This window comes from Monodon monoceros, unplaced genomic scaffold (assembly GCF_005190385.1).
Source record: "Monodon monoceros isolate NGI ecotype Baffin Bay Population unplaced genomic scaffold, NGI_Narwhal_1 Super_Scaffold_6, whole genome shotgun sequence".
NCBI classification, from domain to species: domain Eukaryota; kingdom Metazoa; phylum Chordata; class Mammalia; order Artiodactyla; family Monodontidae; genus Monodon; species Monodon monoceros.
In genome coordinates, this window is record NW_021703783.1 from 97913843 (window position 1) to 97934845 (window position 21003).

Genomic DNA, 21003 nt, shown 5'->3' on the forward strand with positions numbered 1-21003 from the left:
GGTTTTTAATGAAGAAGACAAGGTGTTTCAGCAGAATTCCCAGCCTGCAGACGCGCTGTTTCAGGTGCTGGGAGAAGCGTCCGGCACGTGCCGGGCGATGGGCACTTCCTGTGCCTTTGTGGCGGTCTGCCTCAGAAGGCCTTGATGGAAAAAGTCTCCTCAGCCTGAAAGATGATAATTACATCTGCCTGATCACTCATTCCATGTCCCCTCTAATTTCCAGTGAAATGGAAATTTCAAATCCAGAATCACTGCTAACCGAGTTACCTTTATCAGTGACAGAGCATCTGCTCACACTTGCTTATAAGAATCTTTCCAGCACATACGTTCGCGCCCCGATGTATATAAATGGAAAGTAATGGCTGGAGTTGAGGCGTCCATTTTTCAACACGTTCAGGGCAGGAGGCGGCCTCTCCAGAAGTTAACTGTGTGCGTTAGGAGGTGGGCGGGGGCAGTGGCCATATCACTCTTCATTGTGGCTTCCGGAGAAGCCAGGCGATCGGTGAGAAACGGCCACCTCCACGTGACCAAGGAGTGCCTCCCGCGGTCCTGGGATGGCTGTTCCTGTTGGCTGGGGTGGCCTGGTTGTGGGTCGGAGCCTGGCGGACAAGGCTCGCATCCCCACCAGGTGGGCCCGGGGCTGCCTGCTTCGCTGCTGTCGGGAGCTCGGGCCTGCGTCGGGCAGAAGAGAGGCCCAGGCCCTCAGGACGCTCAGAGTCGGTAACTCTGGTGAAATAGACAACTCGGAGGCTCAAAGTTGCGTTTTCTTTCTGTCTCTCCTGCACGTTGCTGAGCTCGTGGAGGGCAGGACACCGGCCACGTCTCCTCTGTAGCTTCACTGTCACAGGCGGTGGGGTACATGGAGACGCCCGAGAGCTTCCTGGAAAGAGCTGATGAATGAGCAGCCTCTGCCCGTGTCCTCGTGGGGTTGACGCTGTGGCCCTTGCTCTGCAGAGGCCCCGGCTGTGCCAAGGGTGCTGGTACCCGGAGATACCGGGCGGGTCTGTGGGCCCATCTGGCATCGTGGGGTCATTTCAGGACACGGAGAGGGACAGTCCTGAGTCTGCCGCTGCCGCGTGCACCCCCGAATGGGCCACCTCACCTGCTTCTCGCGTGGGCACAGGTCCCGTGGGCGAGAACTGGCCAGTGGGCCGTTGGTCCTCGCGCTCCGGCTGGGATGAACTCCTCTGGCCGAGCCTGAGACGGGGTGGCGTCTGCCAAAGCCTCGTGGGGCGGGCCTCAGGTGGGACTGCCGGAGGAGAGAAGGGGTTTATTTTTACTTGTTTGGTTAGGTTCCTTCAGTGACAGATGTTCCGGAAGTATGTGTTTAATTTTGCAAATCAATTTGCTTGCCACTTCACATTAGAAAGGTGTCGTGTGCCTCCCGGGCACTTATTAGAGTTGCTTGTTTTCCCTGCTTGTAAACGGTGACCTTCTGCGTCAGCCGAGGAGGCCAGTGGCACTGCAGGCGCAGGGACGTGGCTGCGGGACTGCGGGCGGCTCATTCCACGCCACCGCCCTGCCCCCGCCTCCGAGCGCATCCGGCCCCGGCCGTCACTCCACTCGACCCGCGAATGTGCCGGGCACACGCCACATGCCGGGCCTGGCTCTGTGCCAATCCCTGGGTCCAGATAAGGTCCCGCCCCACGGGCACCGCGGTCCAGGGACACCCAGGGCTCCACAACCCATGAAAAGCCACCTGAATCTGCGAGGGTGAACTCGGAGTCGCCCCGCCTTCCCGATTATCAACACCCGGCGAGTGCCTGGTGTGGGGTGGCGTCGGCGCCCCGTGCGGGCCTGGGCAGGAGGCGCCTGGCCCTGCCGGCCTGCCGCCCGCTGCTCTGTCCTCGGCCCATGCGTCCCGGAGAGTTTCAGTGGCTAGTGAGTGGCGGGTGCTGGAGCCCCGATCGTCCAGGCCTGTCCTGGGAGCGGCCCCTACCGGGTCCCCCTCCTTCGGGCGCTCTGTATTCAGGAGGCGGTTTTCTCTTTGGAGCTGTCACCGTCCTTCCGCCCGCTCTGTCCCCACTGCTGACTGCACTCGTGGAAGCTCACTCCCCTGTTTCTGTGTAAAAGATCTTTGTTCAGTAAATTGATTCATTTTCTGAACTGCCGGTTTTCAGGTGTTGACGGTATTTGCGTTTCCCGTTGGCCAGCGTGCTCGCGTCGGTGCCCCGGCCTCGGCTGCCACCCTTGGGGAACGGGCATGGGGGGCCACTCAGGGCCCCACGGAACTTTCCGGCTTTGTAGCTGCTGCTGTTTTCAGCTTAGAAGTAGATCTTAATTCTTTGAAAAGAACAGGACGTCCCATCGCGTTGCTGGAAAGCTCCGCAGTATCTCGTCGTGGAGAAATGGGGGGGTGACTGAGAAATGGGCGGTTTATTCACATGTTCAGTTACCCATTTTATAACTTCATTCATTCCCTCATTCCCTCATTCATTCATTCATTCATTCACCCGTCGTCTGGCTCACGCTTACTGGGCACCTAGTGTGTCCCGGGGCTGCAGGTGCGGAGGGGTCTCAGGCACCACACCTGCTGTGGAGCAGCTCACATCCTGGGGCGGGCACGGCCCTAAGCAGCGAAGCCCGGGCAGTGTGACACGGGGTCCAGGGAGGAGGCTGTGGAACCAGGAGGAAGGAGGCTGGCGCGGGGGGAGGGACTGGGGCAGTGCCCGGGTGGGGCCTCGCCGGGCACACGGTGTCACCCGAGCAGGCGCAGTGCTGGGGGGCCAGGGACCGAGAAGGGCGGTTCTGGCCCAGCTGGTCCTTCTTTGTCTGCCAGCTGGTGTCTCTCAAACTGTGGGCCACGTACGGGGCCCTCACAACGTCTTGAGAGGAATTCCCTCGTATTAGGCGGCCCCCTGAGCTTACAAGCTGGGGACACGGGGAGGACACCTCCCCTTGCAGACCCCAGGGCTCTCCTCGGTGACAAGCCGTGTGGCTCGTTTCTGCCGGGGCTGCCGCTGTGGAGGCTCTGTGCTGTGGCTCTGCTCCCACTTCATCCTCCACTGGAGCAGCAGGGGACCGTTTCGGGTCGTGAGGTGAAGTTAACAAGTAAGTGTATTTAACACAACATAAGCTGATTAGAAGCTGTAGAGCGGACCACAGAGCCAGCCCTGCCCTGCGTGGGGAGCTCCTCCTGGGACGCGGACCCTACGTCAGAGGCTGGAGCCCCGTCTTCCTCTGTCTCTGGGGGCCCGGGTGCCGAGTCCTTGTGTAACTTGTCCCTGAGAGGGCTCCCAGCACAGGTGTGTGGCTGACATAAGAATCTTCTGGAGACACAGAAACTCAGATCCCGCCGGGAAGATTCTGATCCAGAAAGTCGAGATGCACCGAGAAAGCTGTGTTTTAATAGCCGCTGAGATGAGGATGACGTCTGGGAAGCCCTGAGGTCACTGTCGGCCCACACTGCAGCCTTCTGAGCTGGCCTCGCGCTTCCCTGATCCCCTGGCTGTCGCTTGTTTGTTTGCCGCTTCTAGAACTTTCGTTGGGAGAACTGAAGGAGCTGTACACTTTTTTCAGGGTTGCCTCTCAGGGCAGGCGGGGAGCGGGGGGTAAGACCACAGGAGGAGCCAGTGACCCCAGGCATGTGCAGACACGGGGTCGTGGGCCACACTCGTGGGTCCTGGTGGACGGAAGTCAGGGTGGGCACGTCCCAGTCCCCAGTCTGGATAATTAGGCCATACTTGCCTGTTTTATAAGGCAGCACCCGCCCTCCCCTGGCCTTTAGAGTGGCTCTTCCCAGGGAAGAATGTTGGGAAAATGCGGCACAGTCACCATGACCCCCAGAGTCTCTGCTTCCTTGGAGGGGCACTTCCAGGGTCCCAGGACCTCGGAGCTCCAGTGAGCTCTGAAGCCTTTCCCGCGGGTTGTTGAGAGCCCAGCAGAGAGGCCTGGGCAGGGAACGCTGGGGGCTCGAGCCGTGGAGCGCCGTGACGGGGAGAGACTCTGTGGCCGGTGGGAGATGGCGCTTCGGGCCTGGTTCTCCCCAGGGGCCCTGCTGTCTTCACAGAAGCCCCAAACCTGGGATCCAGGGATGGGCCCGCCTGCCCCCTCACTGGCCGGGCCCGAGAGCCTGTGGGGCCTGGGAGCCCGTGGGACCCGGGCCGGCACGTGGTCGAAGCCATCCCCTCTCTCAGGACTGCAGCCCGTATCTGGTGGACCTGCCTGTGGGCTAGACGGGTGAAGGTCAGCTGAGCCCCGCCGCGTGCCCCCGAGCGTCCGCCGGCCTCTCGGACCAGTGCCGCCGTCTGTAGGACAGGACTGGGCCTGCCCGTGTTCCTGGGCTGGGGCTCGGGGCATCCCAGACGGGGCGCACAGTCCGCCCGCAGGAGCTGTCGTGGTCCTAGTTACCGTTACTGCCGTCACCACCCATATTCCTTGAGGAAGAGAGTCTGAGGTCTTGGGGTGGAAGTTCCTTTTCCGTCCGTGCTCCTTGGGGGCGGTGCCTCGGCTGGTTGGAGGGGTTCCGAGGTGAGCCCGGGGCCTCAGGGAAGGGGCAGTCCTCCGGGGGCTCTGCTGACAGCCGCGGGGCCTGTGTTTGTCCCTGCAGGGCAAGTCCACCGGCACCTGGACCAGCACGAGGTGAGGTACCTGCAGTTCGCCTTCCGCTGGATGAACAACCTGCTGATGCGCGAGGTGCCCCTGCGCTGCACCATCCGCCTGTGGGACACCTACCAGGTGAGCGCCCCTCGGCCCCTCCCCCCCGCCGCCTTCTGCTCTGGGTCCGTTTGCCGTGCTCGATTTCGCCTTCGAAGCATCCTCTCCACTGAAATGCCGTCTTTTTAAAGTCCACTTCAGGTGTCCTTGTCATCTGACTAGATGTAAGACAGGGAAAAGAACTTTCTGTAGTTTTACCTGTAGCTGGATTTCATCCCGCTGTGCAGTTTGCACTTTGGCCGGGGCTCCGGGGCAGGTGTAACTCCAGCGAGACTCTGAGCTGCATGTACCGGACACACTCACGCTCAGGACTCACACCTTGTCTGTGTTTTGAGTCACTCATGATAAAGATTTTAAAAAGTCCCCGACAGATTCAGTGTGCTGTGAAGTTTCCTCCTCTCCACAGCATTTTCTGGAACAAACCACCTTTGTTCCCTTGTCACGTTGCTTATTCTAACGCCTCTCCAGTTTCTTGGAGATGTTTGCTGAGGCTGAGGCCGTGCCGGGGGTTCCACGCTGGCCTTTCCTCATCCCTCGCGGTGAGCAGGCACCTCGTGTGTACTTGGAGTGGAGTCTCCTCAGAGGCTGGCTTTCATTCTTAACTCGGGGAGGCAAGGTTTTCCTGCACTGGGCGCCAGCCCTCTGTGGGCCTTGGACGGGGCAGCTGCCTTTGGAGGCTGGGAGAGGGAGCCCCAGGCCACGGGCTTCTTCGCGGGGCAGCAGGAGCCCCAGGTGCAGGGTTGGGCTCCCGTGCGTGGATGTCCACGAAGACGGTGGTGGGGTCCTGAGGCCCCGAGCAGGCTGGAAGGGCCTCGCCCCCCTGCCTCCTCGTCAGTGGAGCCCTTGGTCTATATGGCGCGATCGTCCCGTGGGATGGGGACCTCGAGCTGCTGCCCTGCTGGCCCCCGTGCCCGCCAGCCTTGAGTTCTGAGCACATTTCTCCCAGGTCATCGAGAACAGTAGCCCAGAGCTTTGTTCCTCACGCCGGCCCGTGTGCCCGGCGCGGCGTCTGTGGCTGTTTTTGTGGCTCTGAAGCCCTGTGTTGTGACTTTGCTTTTCCTTTGAGCAGCTGTGTGTTCTAATGGTGTTGGCTACAGAAATTATGACTGGTCAGTAGCCGCATCCGAATCCCCCACTTTGGTTTTGCTTTCGTAGGTACTTGACAGCTACAGAATTTCTAGCCACTCACATTTCCTGGGATGTAAAGCCGTTTTTGGGGGGCTGTTTGGTTAAAGTGGCCATTGGCCTGGTGCAATCGATCAGGTCTCAGTTATGTCGCAGGAAACAAAACTTCGTATCCCGTACATTTTGAACGCTCTCCACTGGTGATGGGTTACACTGAGGTCCTGACCCCCCTCATTAAACACAGAGTCCCCTGTAATACTGTCCCCGTTATGAATAAATTAGGTATTAAGTCAGTCGCATTTTGAGGAGCAGAAAATGGCTCTGCGCGTCTGTGGTCCTGCACCACTTCACTAAAACTCCTAATGGATATTAAAACTTTAAGCACAATTGTGGCATCTTTATTGAGTTAATTTTCTTGAAATTAAATTTTGTCATGAATTGACTCATTTTTTTGTACCATGGACTGATTGTTGAACTGACAGTACCCTCGTCATAAACCTTTTCATATCTTAAAAATTGGGGGTATTTCTATTTTACAGGCCCAAGTAACCATGAAATTGTATTGCATCTTTTGGCAATGAAAATACATAGTAATCGTAGGATGGCAATCGGGTGATTACTCTCCCTTAAACTAGGGTGTTTATTAGCTGGGCCATTACAGGTTTCAGTAACTCTTTAATCCCTTACAAGCAAGGTAGCTTAAAATCCTCTTGGGACATGTGTCAACAAAAGGCTATCCATAATGTGCCCCAGGCCGTGGACTAGATGATGGCACAAAAATGAATGAGGGGCATTAGCTACAAGGAGGAAAAAAGGCAATTAAAAAGTGCAGATCATCCGGAAGTAGCCGAAGAGCAGGGAGGTGAACCCTGCCCCCTGGGTGCGTGACGTGCCCCATGCGAGCAGCGCGCGGGGTGCGGGCCGCCGTGCAGGCTGCTGTGGCTGAGCAGCCGGTCCAGCTCCCAGAGGGAGCCGGTACAAAGGGGGCGTCCCACCCGCCATAGCTGGAGCCGACACGTGGATTTTGAGGACCTCAAATGAGAGAGAAAACTCTGGGCCCCTGTGCTGTGCTGTGGGTCCACGGCCGCAGGGCTGAGGCCGTCGGGGCAGCTGGGATGCGCTCCGTCCTGCCCGTGTCCTCCCGGCCCTCGCTTCCCCTCTTGTGGGCTCCCCTCCACGCCCCCACTCCGTGCGGAGGAGGCGTGGGCTCCCTCCCTAGTGAGCGAGGGCCCCACGGGGCTGACGGGAGGGCACGCGGGTGTTTCCAGGCCACACCTGCCGCCTCCTGCTGCCACCTGGACAGTGAAGCCAAGCCCGGCCCTCTGGGTCCGGCCCCAAGGGCCTAGGGGGCCAGTCCCGGGCTGCGGAGGGCTGGGGCAGCAGGCCGGAAAGCAGCTTGGCTGCGCGTTTTGGGGGCTTGGGCTCCAGGGCACCCTGCCTGCTGGCGGGCACCGAGCGGCGCTTCAGCTCTCGCCCCTCCGCGCTCAGAGCTGCTCTGCACCCCGAGGCCTGCGTTCCAGCCTCAGCGGGCCTCCCTTGGGGTCTTTGGTTTCACGCACCTTCTCTGGAATTGCTTTCCTGTGGAAAAACAGCCACAGATGCGGCTTCTATTTTATTGTAATGTGGGTGGGCCCCGGACGGTGGCCGTGGCTCGGGGCTCGTCGGCCTCTGCGTCCCTGTGAAGCCCAGGGCTGCTCCTCGGGCGTCTCCCGGCAGCGGCCGGAGTCCTGGGGAGCGTGTGCGTCCCTCCCGGTGCCCTGGGCGCAGAGGTGGGTCCTAGCTGCGCTCCCTCCCCGCGTCCCTGGCTGCACTTTATGTCTGGAGGCCTGGTGGGCACAGGCGACTGACCACAGGGACCGCAACCCCCGACTCCCGGGCTAGCTCCTCCCCTGGCAGTTCCTGGGACAAAAGCCGCCCTTCTGTCTGAGCTGCTTGACCTCCTCCCAGACCATGGGAGTAGGTGTGCCTGTGCGCAGTTGAGGAGGGTCCCTGGCCCCCCCAGTTGCTCGCTCTCTGGGGTATGCACCGGGACTGCAGTCCCACCACGCGGGCGAGGACCGCGTGAGCTTCTCCCGGTGTCGGTGGTGTGGCAACCCCCCCCACACTGTGAATGGGACCGTCCCCCCCCCCCCCCAAGGGGACCTGCCTGGGAGGAGACAACCAGAGGGGTCGGCACCTGCTGATTTCCTGAAAGATGGGCGATCGAAGTGCGTTTCCTGGTTTGTATTTCTTTTTTCCTAAATGGCATTAGAATGTCGGCCAGCTCAAGGTTGTTTTAGCTGTTCGGGGTCTTTTGTGGTTCCATACAAATTTTAGGTTTGTTTTTCTATACCTGTGAAAAATGCCATTGGAATTTTGATAGGGAATGCCTTGAGTCACTTTGGGTAATATGGACGTTTTCACAGTACTAATTCTTTCAATCCACAAATGAGGAGTGTCTTTCCATTTATTTATGTCTTCTTCAATTTCATTCATCAGTGTTTTTTAGTTTTCAGTGAACAGATTTTTCACTTTCTTGGTTAAATTTATTCCGAAGCGCTTTGTTTTTCATGCAGTTGTGAATGGCATGGTTTTCTTAATTTCTCTCTCCAACAGTTCATTGTTTGTGTATAGAAATGCAACTGAGTTCTGTATGTTGATGTTTTTTTTATCCTGCAACTTTACGGAACTTGTCTAAAGGCAATGAAATTATCTCACAGAGGTATCTGCACCCTCATGTTCATGGCAGCCGAGATATGGAACGACCCAAGTGTCCATCGATGGATGAAAAGATAAAGAAATTGTGTCTGTATACACGTATGTGTGTCTATATATACGTGCGCGCGCGTGCACACACACACACACACACACACACACACACACACACACTGGAACGTTACTCGGCCTTTGAAAGGAAGGCCCTCGTGGGCGTGGCTGACGTGGCTTAGGGAAGGTCAGGGGAAGAGGCCGGGCAGCCGGAGGAGGGCATCCCCGGGCAGGAGAGGACGCACCAGAGTGCGAGCCAGGGAGAGAGGCCCCAGGGCAGCAGAAGGCTCTAGGATGACGGGACCACCCAGAGGGGAGCCTCTAGGCACACGTGGGTTTTCCACACTCGAAAAATATGACCAGGGTGATGGAGGAACTGAATTTCTAGTTTTCATTTCGGTTCACTGAGATTTATATTGAACAGGCCCACCCAGAGTAGCTGCATGCAGCACTGCTCTGTCAGGGACTGGTGGAGTCAGCGGGTCAGGACCGTGGGCATCGGGCAGCAGTGGGCAGGTCAGGACCCGTGGGTATCGGGCAGCAGCCGGCAGGTGCAGGACCCGTGGGCATCGGGCAGCAGCGGGCAGGTCAGGATCCGTGGGCATCGGGCAGCAGCGAGCAGGTCAGGATCTGTGGGCATCGGGCAGCAGCGGGCAGGTGCAGGTCCGGCGGGGCAGTGACTCGAGCCAGCCCTGGGGAGAATGTGAGGAAATGGACTTGGCTGGAGCCCCTTGTCCTCCCAGAGGTGCACCTGGGCAGGGAGGGGGCCGCGGTGGGAAACCCCGGGCATTTCCAAGCTGACGGGCTTGTCGGTAGAACCGAAGAGGTGGGCGCGCCAGGTGGTGGACAGCTCTGCCCCTGTCCCTCCTTCCCCAGCGCCCCGAGGCTGATTCAGAAGGGTGTGCTCCGCTGGGACTTGTCTTGGAGTGAAAAAGAACGTCAGCAGCTTTCTGGAATGGAAATGTGAGAGCCAGGTTCTCAGAACGGTGCTATCTGTTCTCTACAATCTAGTAACTTCCTTCCTTCCCATTCCGGCTCTCACTGAGGTTTTCCCATCACTGGCTGATACTCGGGGCGTGAGCCCTGCTGGAGCCAGGGCCCCGGGCCAGGGGAGGGGGTGTCACAGCCTCATGTCCATGCAGAGGTGACGATGTGTGTGGCTTCAGGAATGGCAGTGGCCCCCGCCCCATCCCGAGGACTGCTGCTTGGGGAGGTGAGGGCGTGCTGAGGGTCCCCACGGAGGCTGACGTTTCCCACAACCTAGTCATTGTGTTAGAAGAAAAGGAAAAACTTCCTTTCGCCAGGTGAGTGTTGCAAGGTGGCTTCACTGGCTTAAAGCATTTATTCAATTCCTTCTTAGTGGCGTCTGAAGGCCACTGGAGTTCTAATTAAGAATGTATACGTACTGCTCGTGTCTCCAAGTGCGTCTTTAGGGGCCGGCTGTTGACACAGGAGAGGAAACGTGGACACACACACTTGGGGGCCTGGCTGGTGAGCTGCTCCCTTTCTCACCGCCCCTCCCTCCTGGGGCGGGGCCATCCCACTGGAGCCTCAGAGCAGCCTGGGCTGGTGCTTCCGGCCCTAGGCCCTGGCTCTTGGCACACACACCGTCAGAGGGAAGTGGCAGGAGGGCATTTTCTACCAATAAAGCTCTGAATCGCTCTTCTGTGGCCAAATGGAACGTAAGGATTTGTTTGGGTGTTCCACGTAAGCCCCGTGGATACTGTGACCTCTGGGACTCTGGCAGAACGGACTCTCCATCCTAGCCCAGCGCTGTCCTCATAGCCTTGGGCAGGTCCAGTGTCCTGAAGCTCAGCTCCTAGGATTGCTGTTGGGACTAAGGCGGAGTTTCTAATGCAAGGATCGGCAGACAGGTCCTGTAAAGGCGAGGCAGGCAGCATTTTGGGCCCGGGGACCACGTGGGCTGCACAGCTGCGCTGCTGTTCGGGCCCAGGGGCAGACACGGCCACGCCAGCCAGACTCGTGGGGAACTGGGTGCTTCCCGCGCGGAGCTTAGAAAGCACCATGCGCACAGTGGGTGCTGGGTAAGAGCCCTTTTCTTCGCACACCGCTGTCCCCGGTATTTTGTAAACTGTAGAGCTGTACAAATTCTGGGTTCTGTTGCCGGGCTGTCACTGTTATCAACCAGTTTTTACAGAAATTGGAACTGGGGTCTCGGAGCTCGAGTGACTTGGCCTCTGCGTCAATCCAGCGGCGTGTGGCCCAAGCGGGGTCCCACCACCTGGGCCCCCCCCATCCGCGTGTCCCCGGCCCTGGCCGAGCACTCTGCCATGTGCGGGGACAGTGGGGCTGCGGTCTGAGGAGCTGGCACCCTACAGCTCCCTGTGTGTGAGGGCAGGGGACCGAGCTGCAGACTTCTGCTCTCATGCGGTGGCAGGGCTGTGTGTTGAGCTCCTCCAGGGTCCTGGGGGCCTAGCTGGGCCCTCTCTGAGATGCGGCCCCGTGTCTCACAGCTCCCGGCCGCACCAGTCAGGGGCAGAGAGCAGGGCAGGGCCTCCGGGCCCGTTGAAGGCCAGCTGCCAGCTGCCCCCTCACATGCCAGGGCCCCTGCTGGCTGCCGCAGAGCCTTGCATGCCCCGAGACCCTGAGCTGGCTCTGATCCTGAGATGCCTCGTCTGCTGTGGCAGACGTGACCATTTGCACCATTTTAGGTGAAGTCTCCCCATTGGTGCAGCCTCCCTATCCTTGGAGGCGGCGAGCAAGCTGTCGCCAGAGGGGAGGCCGCCTCTGCACTTCAGCAGACTTCCCGGCCTCTCGGGAAGGAGCCTGGCGGCGTGGGACCCCTGTGGCCGGCCGGGCCCCGGAGTCACAGTCAGTGTTCGTTTGTTGGGCACCTGCTGTGGGCCTGGCCCTGTCCTCGGCGCTGGGGACCCAGCCACGGAAGAGGTGGGTCCTGATCTCACAGAGCCCGCCTCCCGGCCAGGGAGCCCAAGCAAACCCTGGAGAGAAGGTGGGCCTGGCTGTGTGTGTTGAGGGGGCGCAGGGCTGTGCAGCCAGGGGGAGGGAGGTGGTCCGCAGGAGGTGGCCCTGCAGGGGCGCTGCTGTGTGACGGGAGTTTTGGGAGGGGCCCTCAGGGAAGAGCATTTCAGGCTAACGGCGTCCTGAGAGCCCGGCCGGGACGGGGTGGGAGCCGTGTGGAGAGGCCCACAGGCTCCAGGCGAGAGGCGCGAGCAGAGCTGGATCTGCGATAATCAGGCACCGCGTGTGACTGTGCCCGATGCCCGGTCATCTCCAGGCTGGGGCATCTGGTGAAGGGTACAGTACGGGTGTTCCCAGACTTTATGTACACCCCGAAGTTTGAAGGTGGAGTCAGAGGGACGGGCTGAAGAGTGAGAGACGAGCCTAGGTCGGGGGATGCTTCTGGAAGGGCCTGCAGTGGTGCCCGCTGCCTGGTGTCCGTGTCCTGCCCTCCTGTGGGCACCGCCCCCTAGTGTGGGCTGCAGGTGGTGACTCAATTCCTACAAGGGGATCCAGCAAGCGTGTGGGGATGTCACCTCTGAGACTGTGACCCCGTCTCTCTGCTCCCACCCTGGCTTGCTCCGAGGGGAGCTGCTGCCACGTTGTCAGCTGCCCAGAGGGGAGGACCCGAGGCTGCCATCAGCCACGAGCCTGGGGACACGAGATGACCACGGCCCCAGGCTGGCCCTGGGCTGAGCCTGTGCGAGGCCCTGAGCCAGAAGACCCAGGCAAAGCCAGGTCTGAGCCACGCAGACAGCAAGATAAGGGATGCCTGTCCTGCCCCGGTTCATGGGGTTTGTCAAGCAGCAGGAGATAATTCATGCATTCGTGTTTCGGTGGCAGGAGATGGTTCAGGTGTGTTTAGTGTGTTGGGCAAGATGGGGTGGGATAGACTGGAGAGGGCGTGGGAGGGAGGAGTCCTGTCGGGCTTCCTGTGCTGGAGACGCCTGTTGGCCCTCGAGGGGAGGGGCCCTGGCCAGCCGGCAGAGGCCTGGCACTTGCTCCGGAGACTTGCAGGCAGGTGGCAGGAGGTGGCAGCTGTCGGCGGAGAGGCGGGCTGTGGAGGCCTGTGGCAGATGAAGCCCTCAACTGGGGCCTTTGAGTTTTCAAACCTGTCCTTGATGTCCACACAGAGTGAGCACGGGGTTGGTGCCCACTAATGCTTTCAGATGAAAGAAAATTTTTTTGCAAAGGTTGGGAGGCGGGGGTGTGTGCCTTCCCAGAAATAACTTTGAATTTGGAGTTCAGCCTGTCAGTCCATGGAATTGTATTTCAGTTCTCATTGGAAATGCAAGTTAGTTCTACTAGTAGCACTTTTCTAAGCCCAAAGGGGGCGTATATTCTGATGTCCTACAGGCATCTGTCTTTCCTTCTATCCGCCCTTCTTTCCCTCCCTCCCTCCACCCAGCTGCCTGCCCACCAAGTACAATGTAAACCCTGGTGCACAAAAAACAGGGCGGAGTGGGGCTCCGGGACTCCACTGAGACATGCGAGGCAGCATCCCTGCCCCCTAGGGGTCCGCAGCCTGGGGCAGAGGTGGACACGTGATGTAGTTACAGCCCGGGCAGGAAGCCCTGTGATGGAAGTAATGAAGTAGGCGCCGGGGACTTGGGGGGCACCGCACTCTGCCCAGGGGTGCTGAGGAGGCTTCCCGAGGGGACCTTGAGGGTCGGAGGGTGCACGGGGAGTTCTTGCGGAGGACGGGGCACAGACCCGGCTCGGAGCGAAGCAGGGGCAGCTTGCTCGGGAGGGAGAGCGTGTTCCAAGGCTGGAAGAGGCAGGTGGGCATGGCTTGCACTGCAGGGTCTGTGCTGGGTGTGGTTGTTCCCGGGGTGTTTGGGGGCCGGGACAGGACAGGGGCCGTGGGGGGCGGCAGGCCTACAGTCTCATCCGCGGAGGTGGGCCAGCTCTGTTCCCAGATGGTGACTTGACCTCTGCAAACCGTAAAGGAGAACAGAGCCTGCTCCCGTGGCCACGCCTCTAGCTCCACCTGTGATGCTTACCTGGAGCTGTGGCCACACTGCCAATCCCACCCGTGAAGAGTCCCCATTGCTGCTGTGAGGGCCGCCTCGGGGCTCTGGTGAAGGCGCCGGGCGCTCAGCTCTCCGTCATGGTTCTCGCCAGCCCCGCATCCTCCCGCTGGGCAGTGGCGGATGGAGCCCTGGGGCCCAGGGGAGGAGCTGGCGGGGCGGCCGGGCATCCTGCCGAGGTGTTCGTGTGGACGCGGCGGAGGGGCCAGGCGTGCAGGAGGGCCCGGAGCTGCAGGCTCTGCCTCGTTGCTTGTCCAGCCTCGTCTTTGGGTCATTGCCACCTGAGCGACTGGTGCTGCGTTCAGACGATGTGCAGGCTTTCCCGAGGCTCCATCCTCTGTTCCGTGGTCCTGCATTTCCAGGGGTCGTTGGGACCTGCTCTTCGACTCCCCTGGAAGGTGGCCCTGGGCCTTCACACTCTGCGGTGCCCTCAGGAGTGTGGGTTGCGGTGCCTGGTGGTGGAGAGAGCGCTCAGTGCAGAGCCGGCGGGGTGCCGAGCAGCGTGCCAGCCGCGCGGCCCTCCTGAACCTTCGGGGCTCTGCAGCGCGATTCTCAGTGACTCAGGCGGCGGTGAGCCTGACGGATTGGGTTAATCTAATTAGACTGAGAAGCAGGTCGCCTTACAACATACTTTTTCATAAGCCCATTAAGGTTTGAGGTCGTGAGCATTTCACGTGGGCCCCCCTCCAGGAAGCAGGCGTAGATCACTGTCAGCCGGCGAAGGCTATAGAAAGGAGCATATTCAGTGAGACTGTGCTCCCTGCTGAGTTTGCGGGGAGGAGCTGGAAGAGGGCTATACCCCCTGCTCCAGAGCAGCATTAAACCAGCGGCCTGGGGATTTAGAGGTAGTATTGAAGAAGTATGGAGAACGTCCTTAGTGACGCTAAGACTTTCTTTCTTCATATCTCCATCAGGATGGGTTTATCAGAACTTATTCAGGGCTTGGGGACTGTGGAGATGTCTTCCCTCTGCAGGCCTGGCTCAGGCTGAGTGAGACCTGTGCCACTCAGTCCTTGCTAGGGGTCTGCGCGTCTTGTCACTTCCCTGTAGGTGCACCACCGACCTCCGGTCCTGGCAGGCTGTGGACTCTGGGACAGGCCCCCAGTCCCTTAGCGACCGGTTAGGTGCACCCAGGGGATGACCAGGAACAGCCGGTGAGGGACCGAACCACAGAGAACAGCGGAGGAGGGAGAGACCCCTGGGGACACACGTGCAGCCCACATCTAAAGGCCGGGCCTGGTGTTGGCATCCGGCCTGGTCTTCGGGCTCTGGGTGTGGACCTGGGGTGCGTGGGCAGAAATGACAGGGGTTCGCATCCAGAACGTGTTCCTGTTGGCTCTGCGTCTCCCTGAGACGGTGGCCCCGTCTCCTGGGTTCCAGCTCCCGCGGAGTCACGGTGCCGGCCGACGCTGTCGCGGGCAATCGCCGCGTCCCCCCCGCCCCCCAAAGCGGGGCTGCTAGAGCCCTGGCTGGGTGTCCAGGGTCTCGTGTGCACGCGTTTCAGGTGAGGAGGCTGGAGGCCTTGCGCAGGGTTACACTGAGGGTAATAGCTCTGTTGCATTTGAGCTCAGCTTTAAAATGACGCGTTTATGAATGTTTCATCTGCACTGTGACCTGAAGCCGCTTGTCTGACATCCTTTGGCCTCTGGACAGAAGGCTCAAGGGGGCTGTTGGAGGAGACCCAGAGGAGACAGGATGTGTCCCTATGCGGTGGCCCCGGGCGCACGGAGAGGGCAAGGAGGCGTCCGGCCTCCAGCCCAGCCCCGCCGGCTGCAGAGCCCGGGCATTCTGACGGGGCTGGGAAGGGAGTGACGATCCCTGAGGTGTGTCTCTGTGGCCGCTGAGCTGGTCACTTGCACTGGGCGTGGCCGTCCAGCCCCTCAGCACCTTGGGCGGTGGGAGCGCAGAGGAGGGGCAGCCCCAGGCAGGGAGGGGAGGCCAGGCCAGCATGTTCACAGGGCGCCGGGATGTGCCCTCAGGAGGCTGCTCTGGGAGCTGGCAGCTGTGTGGGACGTGGAGCTGGTGGCGCTTAGAGGGTCTCCGCGTGTGCACGCGCCCTGGGAGGCTGGCTCTGGGAGACGCAGGGGAGAGCGCCCTCCCGCCCGCGGCCATCAGGCTGTGGCACGGGGCTGGGGTCCCTCAGCCGTGCTCAGGCTTCTTTTTGCCACAGAATCTACTGATGCCCTTTGTTCACCTGCCCTCGGGAGGCCCTCTGTTCAAAAGCCTGGGCTTTGCCCCCGCCTGGTGACCGAAGGGGCTGTGCAGGCATCGTGCGCTTGCCTCTTCCCTAGGCCACTCGGGCTGGGCTTCCCCTTAGGTGTGGGTTGAGGGCAAAAGGAAGGACTCGTTCGCTTGTGCCTTAAATGAAAGGCTAGACTGCTGTCAGCCCAAGGGGTGAGGGCAGGAATGAGAGACCAGCAGAGGAGGGGCCCAGCTGAGGCCGCCGCCCAGCAGGAGCTGGCTCCCTGCGTGTGGGCGAGACAGGAAGCCCAGGGGAGGTCCTGCGACTCACATGGCGTGCGTGGACCTTCCGTGGTGACACTTCCTGGGGTCCGCCAGGCCCAGGCAGTGCTGCCCTGGGAAGGACGGAGTTCATCGTTGTTGGGCGAGGAGGGGTGGCATCGGCTCTTTGCTGGCCCGCTTTCGCAGCCCAGATGTGGCCCGGCCCCTCTGGGCTCTCTGGGTGGGCCTGCTGGGAGGCGGGGCCCGATGTGTTCCCCAGCATGTGCACTTGCTCCGCCTCGACCCCTGCCCCTGGTTACACAGGCCTCCTTACCAGGCGGAGGGCAGAGGGCAAAGGGCAGGGTAGACGTGGGATCTCAGGTGTTTGTGATGGCGGCTGCCAGGCCTGAGTGGGGGTGGGACAGGCAGAGTCACAGTAGGCACTGGGACACCTACCCCCGCCGGGCCTTGCTCGTGTGCCGACCCTGTGCCCTTGCAGGACCCCCAGGTGCACAGGGACACTGAATGAGAGTCGCCGTCCTTGCCTGGCTCCTCCCGCTGTGAATGCCCTGCGTGGGGCGGGGCGGGGCCATCTGGTTCGCTGACCCTGGCGCCCCGGCAGGGCACCCGCTGCTCTTGACTCAGGAGCAGCGTTGGGGGTGAGGACGCCTCGTGGGTGTGCCGGGGGACACGTGCTGAGAGCTCCTGGCAGACGTCCTGGCCGTCCACGCAGGGGCGCTTCTCCCGACCACTGTGCCCTGGGTTTACAGACTCTTCTTTACGGGTCTAGCATTGCCCGGTAATTGCCCTGATTTTTATGTCCTCTGGAAGCAATTCAAAAAGTAAAAGTTAGCCTGCGAATTGCCTCCTGGAGCTTGGCCTGGTGCATCCCAAGTGTGGGGAGTATTCTCGAGGTTTCCAGGCCAGTTTTCCATGACCTTTTGTTAACGACCACGAGGAGAAGGCCGTGGTGCCCTGGGGTGGCCACTCAGTGCGGCTGGTGGGCTTTGGCTTCTTCCTGGGCCCTGGGAGACCAGGCTTTGTGACATGAGGACGGTGTCCTGGGCCAGCCATTGGCTTCCTCTCGCTGTGTGAGCGTCGAGCTTTCCAAATGCTAACCTAGCTCCTCCGCAGACCTCTTTGTACTTAACCATGAGTGCAGAGAAGCCTGCCGAACAAAGTACAAGCCTGCCCTGGGGCCACTGAACATCAAGGCCCCCTTGGCTGGTACCAGTTGCACTGCTGTAGATAAACCTTAGACCACGATTAAATTCCCAGTGGGCCTCCTTCACTGCTTATTTTCTAAAATTTTATATTCTTTTATTTCACCCTGAGAGTATGTTGCAGAAACTTTTTAGAGAAAAGAAAACCCTCCCCCTGACGTAACTAGCCACTGTGGAAGCATGCTAACGTTTCTTCTGCGTCTTTTCTTGGCAGTTTTTTAAACGTAGTAATCACGTATTATATACAGTTTTGCTTTCTGCATTTGTTATACTGCCCCATCATGCCGCTTTTTGTTTTTCTTTTCCCCCTGTATTAGTTCCTAGTCCTACAGCCATCGCTTTAAAGGGTTGCATGATATCCTGATAATATCCTGCCCTGTGGATATATTATCGTCTGCCTAAAGGTGGTGGGTCAGTCTCGCAGTATAATTATGACTGTGATGTGACCTCTTTGTGTTTAGAGCTTTTTCTGTATTAATAGTCCCTTAAGACAGATTTGCAGGAGTGGCCTTACGGGGTGAATGGGCGTGACGGTGTCCAAGGTGCTTGATGCGAATCGCTCTTCAGGGGCATTGCGTGGATGTCGTGACCAGCAATACGTGAGAGTGACGATTTCTTCACCCTTGTCATCAGGCTTTTTAACTAATGTTATTTTTCTTAACTTGACTAAGCAATAGATGGTAATCCCTCGATTCTGGTTTTATTTCTGTGGTTACTGTTAAACTTCTAAAGTTTCGGATATATTGATCTTTGGTAGCTGCTGTGCTGTGTTTTAAGATAACCTTTTTCTTGGTCCGTGGTTTCTCAGCGGGACATTTTTAAGCTGTAGGGAATCAGCTGAGTGTACCCATCGCTGCCACCGGCGTTTGTCCGGGGCCGGGACCCGCAGGACAGGCTGTCGGGAGGGTCAGAGCAGAGGGCATGTGAGCCCAACACGGACGTGCAGCCGTTCCCCAAGTGGTGGCTGTTTACTCCATTTTTTGGAAGAGAAAACCGAGGTTCAGAGAGGCCGTGATTCGTTCTCTGCGGGTCTCTCCCGCTGTCTGTGGCCACTCCAGCTGCCCTCCCTGTGTGCCCAGCTCCTGTTGCCTTGTTTATACCCCGCAGATCTGCTCCCAGGTGCGGCCTCACGGACTCTTTGCTGGTGTGGCCGAGACCTCGCGGGGCAGAGGCACTGGCCCCACTCGTTGCGATTCCGGCTGGGCTGCTTCCCCCCTTCTCAGACCCTTGGAATCCAGGCGCTCCTGTCCCCCTCGTCTGTGGGATAACGACAAAGGTGCCTTGCCTCCTATTGAAGTCCAGTAGCGTGGCAGGCGACAGGGCGCCTCCTGATTGCTGACGCCGCACCGTGATGCCCGTGCTGCGGTGCCGTGGGGAGACAGGCAGGGGTGCTGGCTTCCTGGTCCTTTAAGTCACGCTTCCGCCTGTCATGACCGTGTGAACAGGGGGGCAGGTGGTGTGTGTGGCACAGGCCTGGGGAGTGTGCGCGGGGCCGGGAGCCCTCGGGGCCAGCACCGCCTCTCTTTGGGGACCAGGCTTCTCGGCTGAGCATGTCCTCGGAGCCTCCCTTCTCTGGACGCTGGCCGCCTGTCCCCTTGTCCCCATGCCCCCGGTGGCTGTCCCTGCGCCCCTGTCCTTTCTGCTCCCAGGGCCGCATGTCAGAATTGCAGATTTCCTAAAAGGTTTTTTTTTTTAACCCTTGCTGCCCAGCACGTCAGAATCAGAGGCCTCCTCTTCCATCGTGAAGTAGTTCGAGTGACATGCAGGTGCTGTTTCTACCTGAGCCCTGGCAGCACCCCACGTGGTGTCCGGTCCGCAGGTGCCTGCCCTGTGGAGCCAGCATGCGTTTCTGGCTTTTATACTTTACAGTAACCGGAGGCATCTTATTATTATTTTGAAGACTGTGTTTGAAGAGGACCGTCTACAACTCGCCAAAGTGTGGGTCCTGCATCGAGTGTGGCTCTTCTGTGTCCTGTGACCGCTCAGCTGCCGGGAAGTGTCTGCTCCTGGCACAGAGGCCTGGGGTGGGGGCACCGCGAGCCGCCCGGCCTCCAGGGACACCCTCGTCCCTAGGTGGGGCGCTGGGGGCAGATGCTCATCTGGGCGGGACTGGGGCAGTTCGTGCCCGATGGTTGGAAGCATTCTCTGCGCTCACCTGCTCCGTTATGATTTCAGACTGGGTCGCCAGCAGCCAGTCCCCCCTCCCCGGGTGCCGAGCAAGTGCCGGAGGGCTCTCACGGCTGGGCTGCCGCTGCTAAGGGCTCCTGCCTCTGTTTTTGGGAAAAGCTGCTGACGCTTCTGCAGGCGAATAACCGCCAAATTACATGGCAAGGAAGCGCTGTCAGAAGGGGGTGAACGATTTCGCTATAAACCCGCTCAGCAGCCTGTGCTTTCTGGACACTTTTCTGTTGTGGAGTGTGAATGGCGCCTCCGCCTTCCACTGGCCCAGCGCCTCTCAGATCTCAGCTTGGTGGCGACAAAGGCGGGCTGTCGTCGACATATCACTGTCGGGGGTCCTGTCTGCCCACTCGAAATATACCTGTAGGCCCCCCAAAATGGCATTCACGGTCATTTAAGGTAGCTGTCGGGATCCCTGGAAGGTGAGCTTCTGGGAGGCACGAGCCTCGTCTTCATCCCTGACCCCCTTGGCCACAGTCCTCTGTCCCCTCCGGAGGACCTCAGGGATGACGTGCTCTAGGACTCAGGAGGGCCCAACTTGTTCCCACAACTGCTCCCCCCGCCCCGCCCCGGCTCTTTTCTTTGCCTGGCGGTGGCCCCACTTTCCGTGGTCCCGAGTCCCCGGGGCTGTGTCCTGTCTGCCCTGGCTGAGCGCCCTCTGCCCTCACAGAGGCTCTGCACTGAGACACGAGGATGGCTCAGCCCCTGGGGACAGTCCATCCACAGCGTTGACCTGTCTCTCCTAGAATTTTATACAAATGGAACCCTCGCAGGATGTGCTGTTTGTCTGGCCTCTTTCACGCTTTATAATTATCTTGAGATTTATTCATGATTTTGCATTATAAGTAAGTTTGTGCCTTTTAATTGCTGAGTCCTCCTTTGTTGTAAAGGAGTGTTTCCTTAAAATCGCCACTCCCTCCGCATCTTGAGGTTAGGAGGTGTGACAGGGTATGTCCTCAACCCTCTTTTCTTGGCCGTCAGACAGAACTTACGATGTTCTCTGTGACAGCGATTCTCAGATCCTGGTCCCCAGGGCGCAGCATGGCATCGCCTCGCTAGAAACGCACGTTCTCAGGCCCCACCTGACCCGCTGCCTCAGAATCTCCGGGGTGGCCCAGCCACCTGTGTTCCAACGAGGCTGAGGAGACTCTGGCGCCTGCTCAGGCTGGAGGCTGCTGCTCTGGGACTGCGGGGAGGTCAGGACTCGGTCCTGGTGGTCGCGAGGTTCAATCAGAGACGGCTGGTGGCTCCTGGAACAAAAGCGTCTCATGTCCCGACTGGATTGCGGGGTGTCCTTCCCACTCCTTTCTGCTCCGTTCCCACATGGGGGCACCGTGGATTCCTGACACAGTGTCTGGTGGCTTCTGTTGCTATCAAGATACAAAATGTAGAAATAGGTGGATGTTATGATATTAATGCAGAGAAGAGCAGGAAAGTTCCACCGTCCCTCACCGTCCTTGTGGGCGAGGAGAGGCACCTAGAGGTGTCCCGAGTCCTGAACGGGGCCCTTCATCTGCCCTCGGGCCTCTCCAGCCCGGTGGCCCATGCAGCGCACGGCGTGGCCAGTCACCCCAGCCACGCACCTGGCCTCGTCTGAGACCCGTCGCTCTCAGCCTTGGGTGCAC

The 21003-nt window shown here is 59.6% G+C and overlaps 1 protein-coding gene across 1 annotated transcript in view; it reads left to right on the plus strand.

The window, feature by feature from the left end:
- TBC1D22A (TBC1 domain family member 22A) overlaps window positions 1-21003 on the plus strand; it is a 316922-nt gene that overhangs the window by 228491 nt on the left and 67428 nt on the right. Inside the window, exon 11 of the mRNA XM_029205055.1 lies at window positions 4550-4677. Within this exon, the coding sequence (XP_029060888.1) occupies window positions 4550-4677 (128 nt within the window). The remainder of the gene's footprint in view (window positions 1-4549; window positions 4678-21003) is intronic.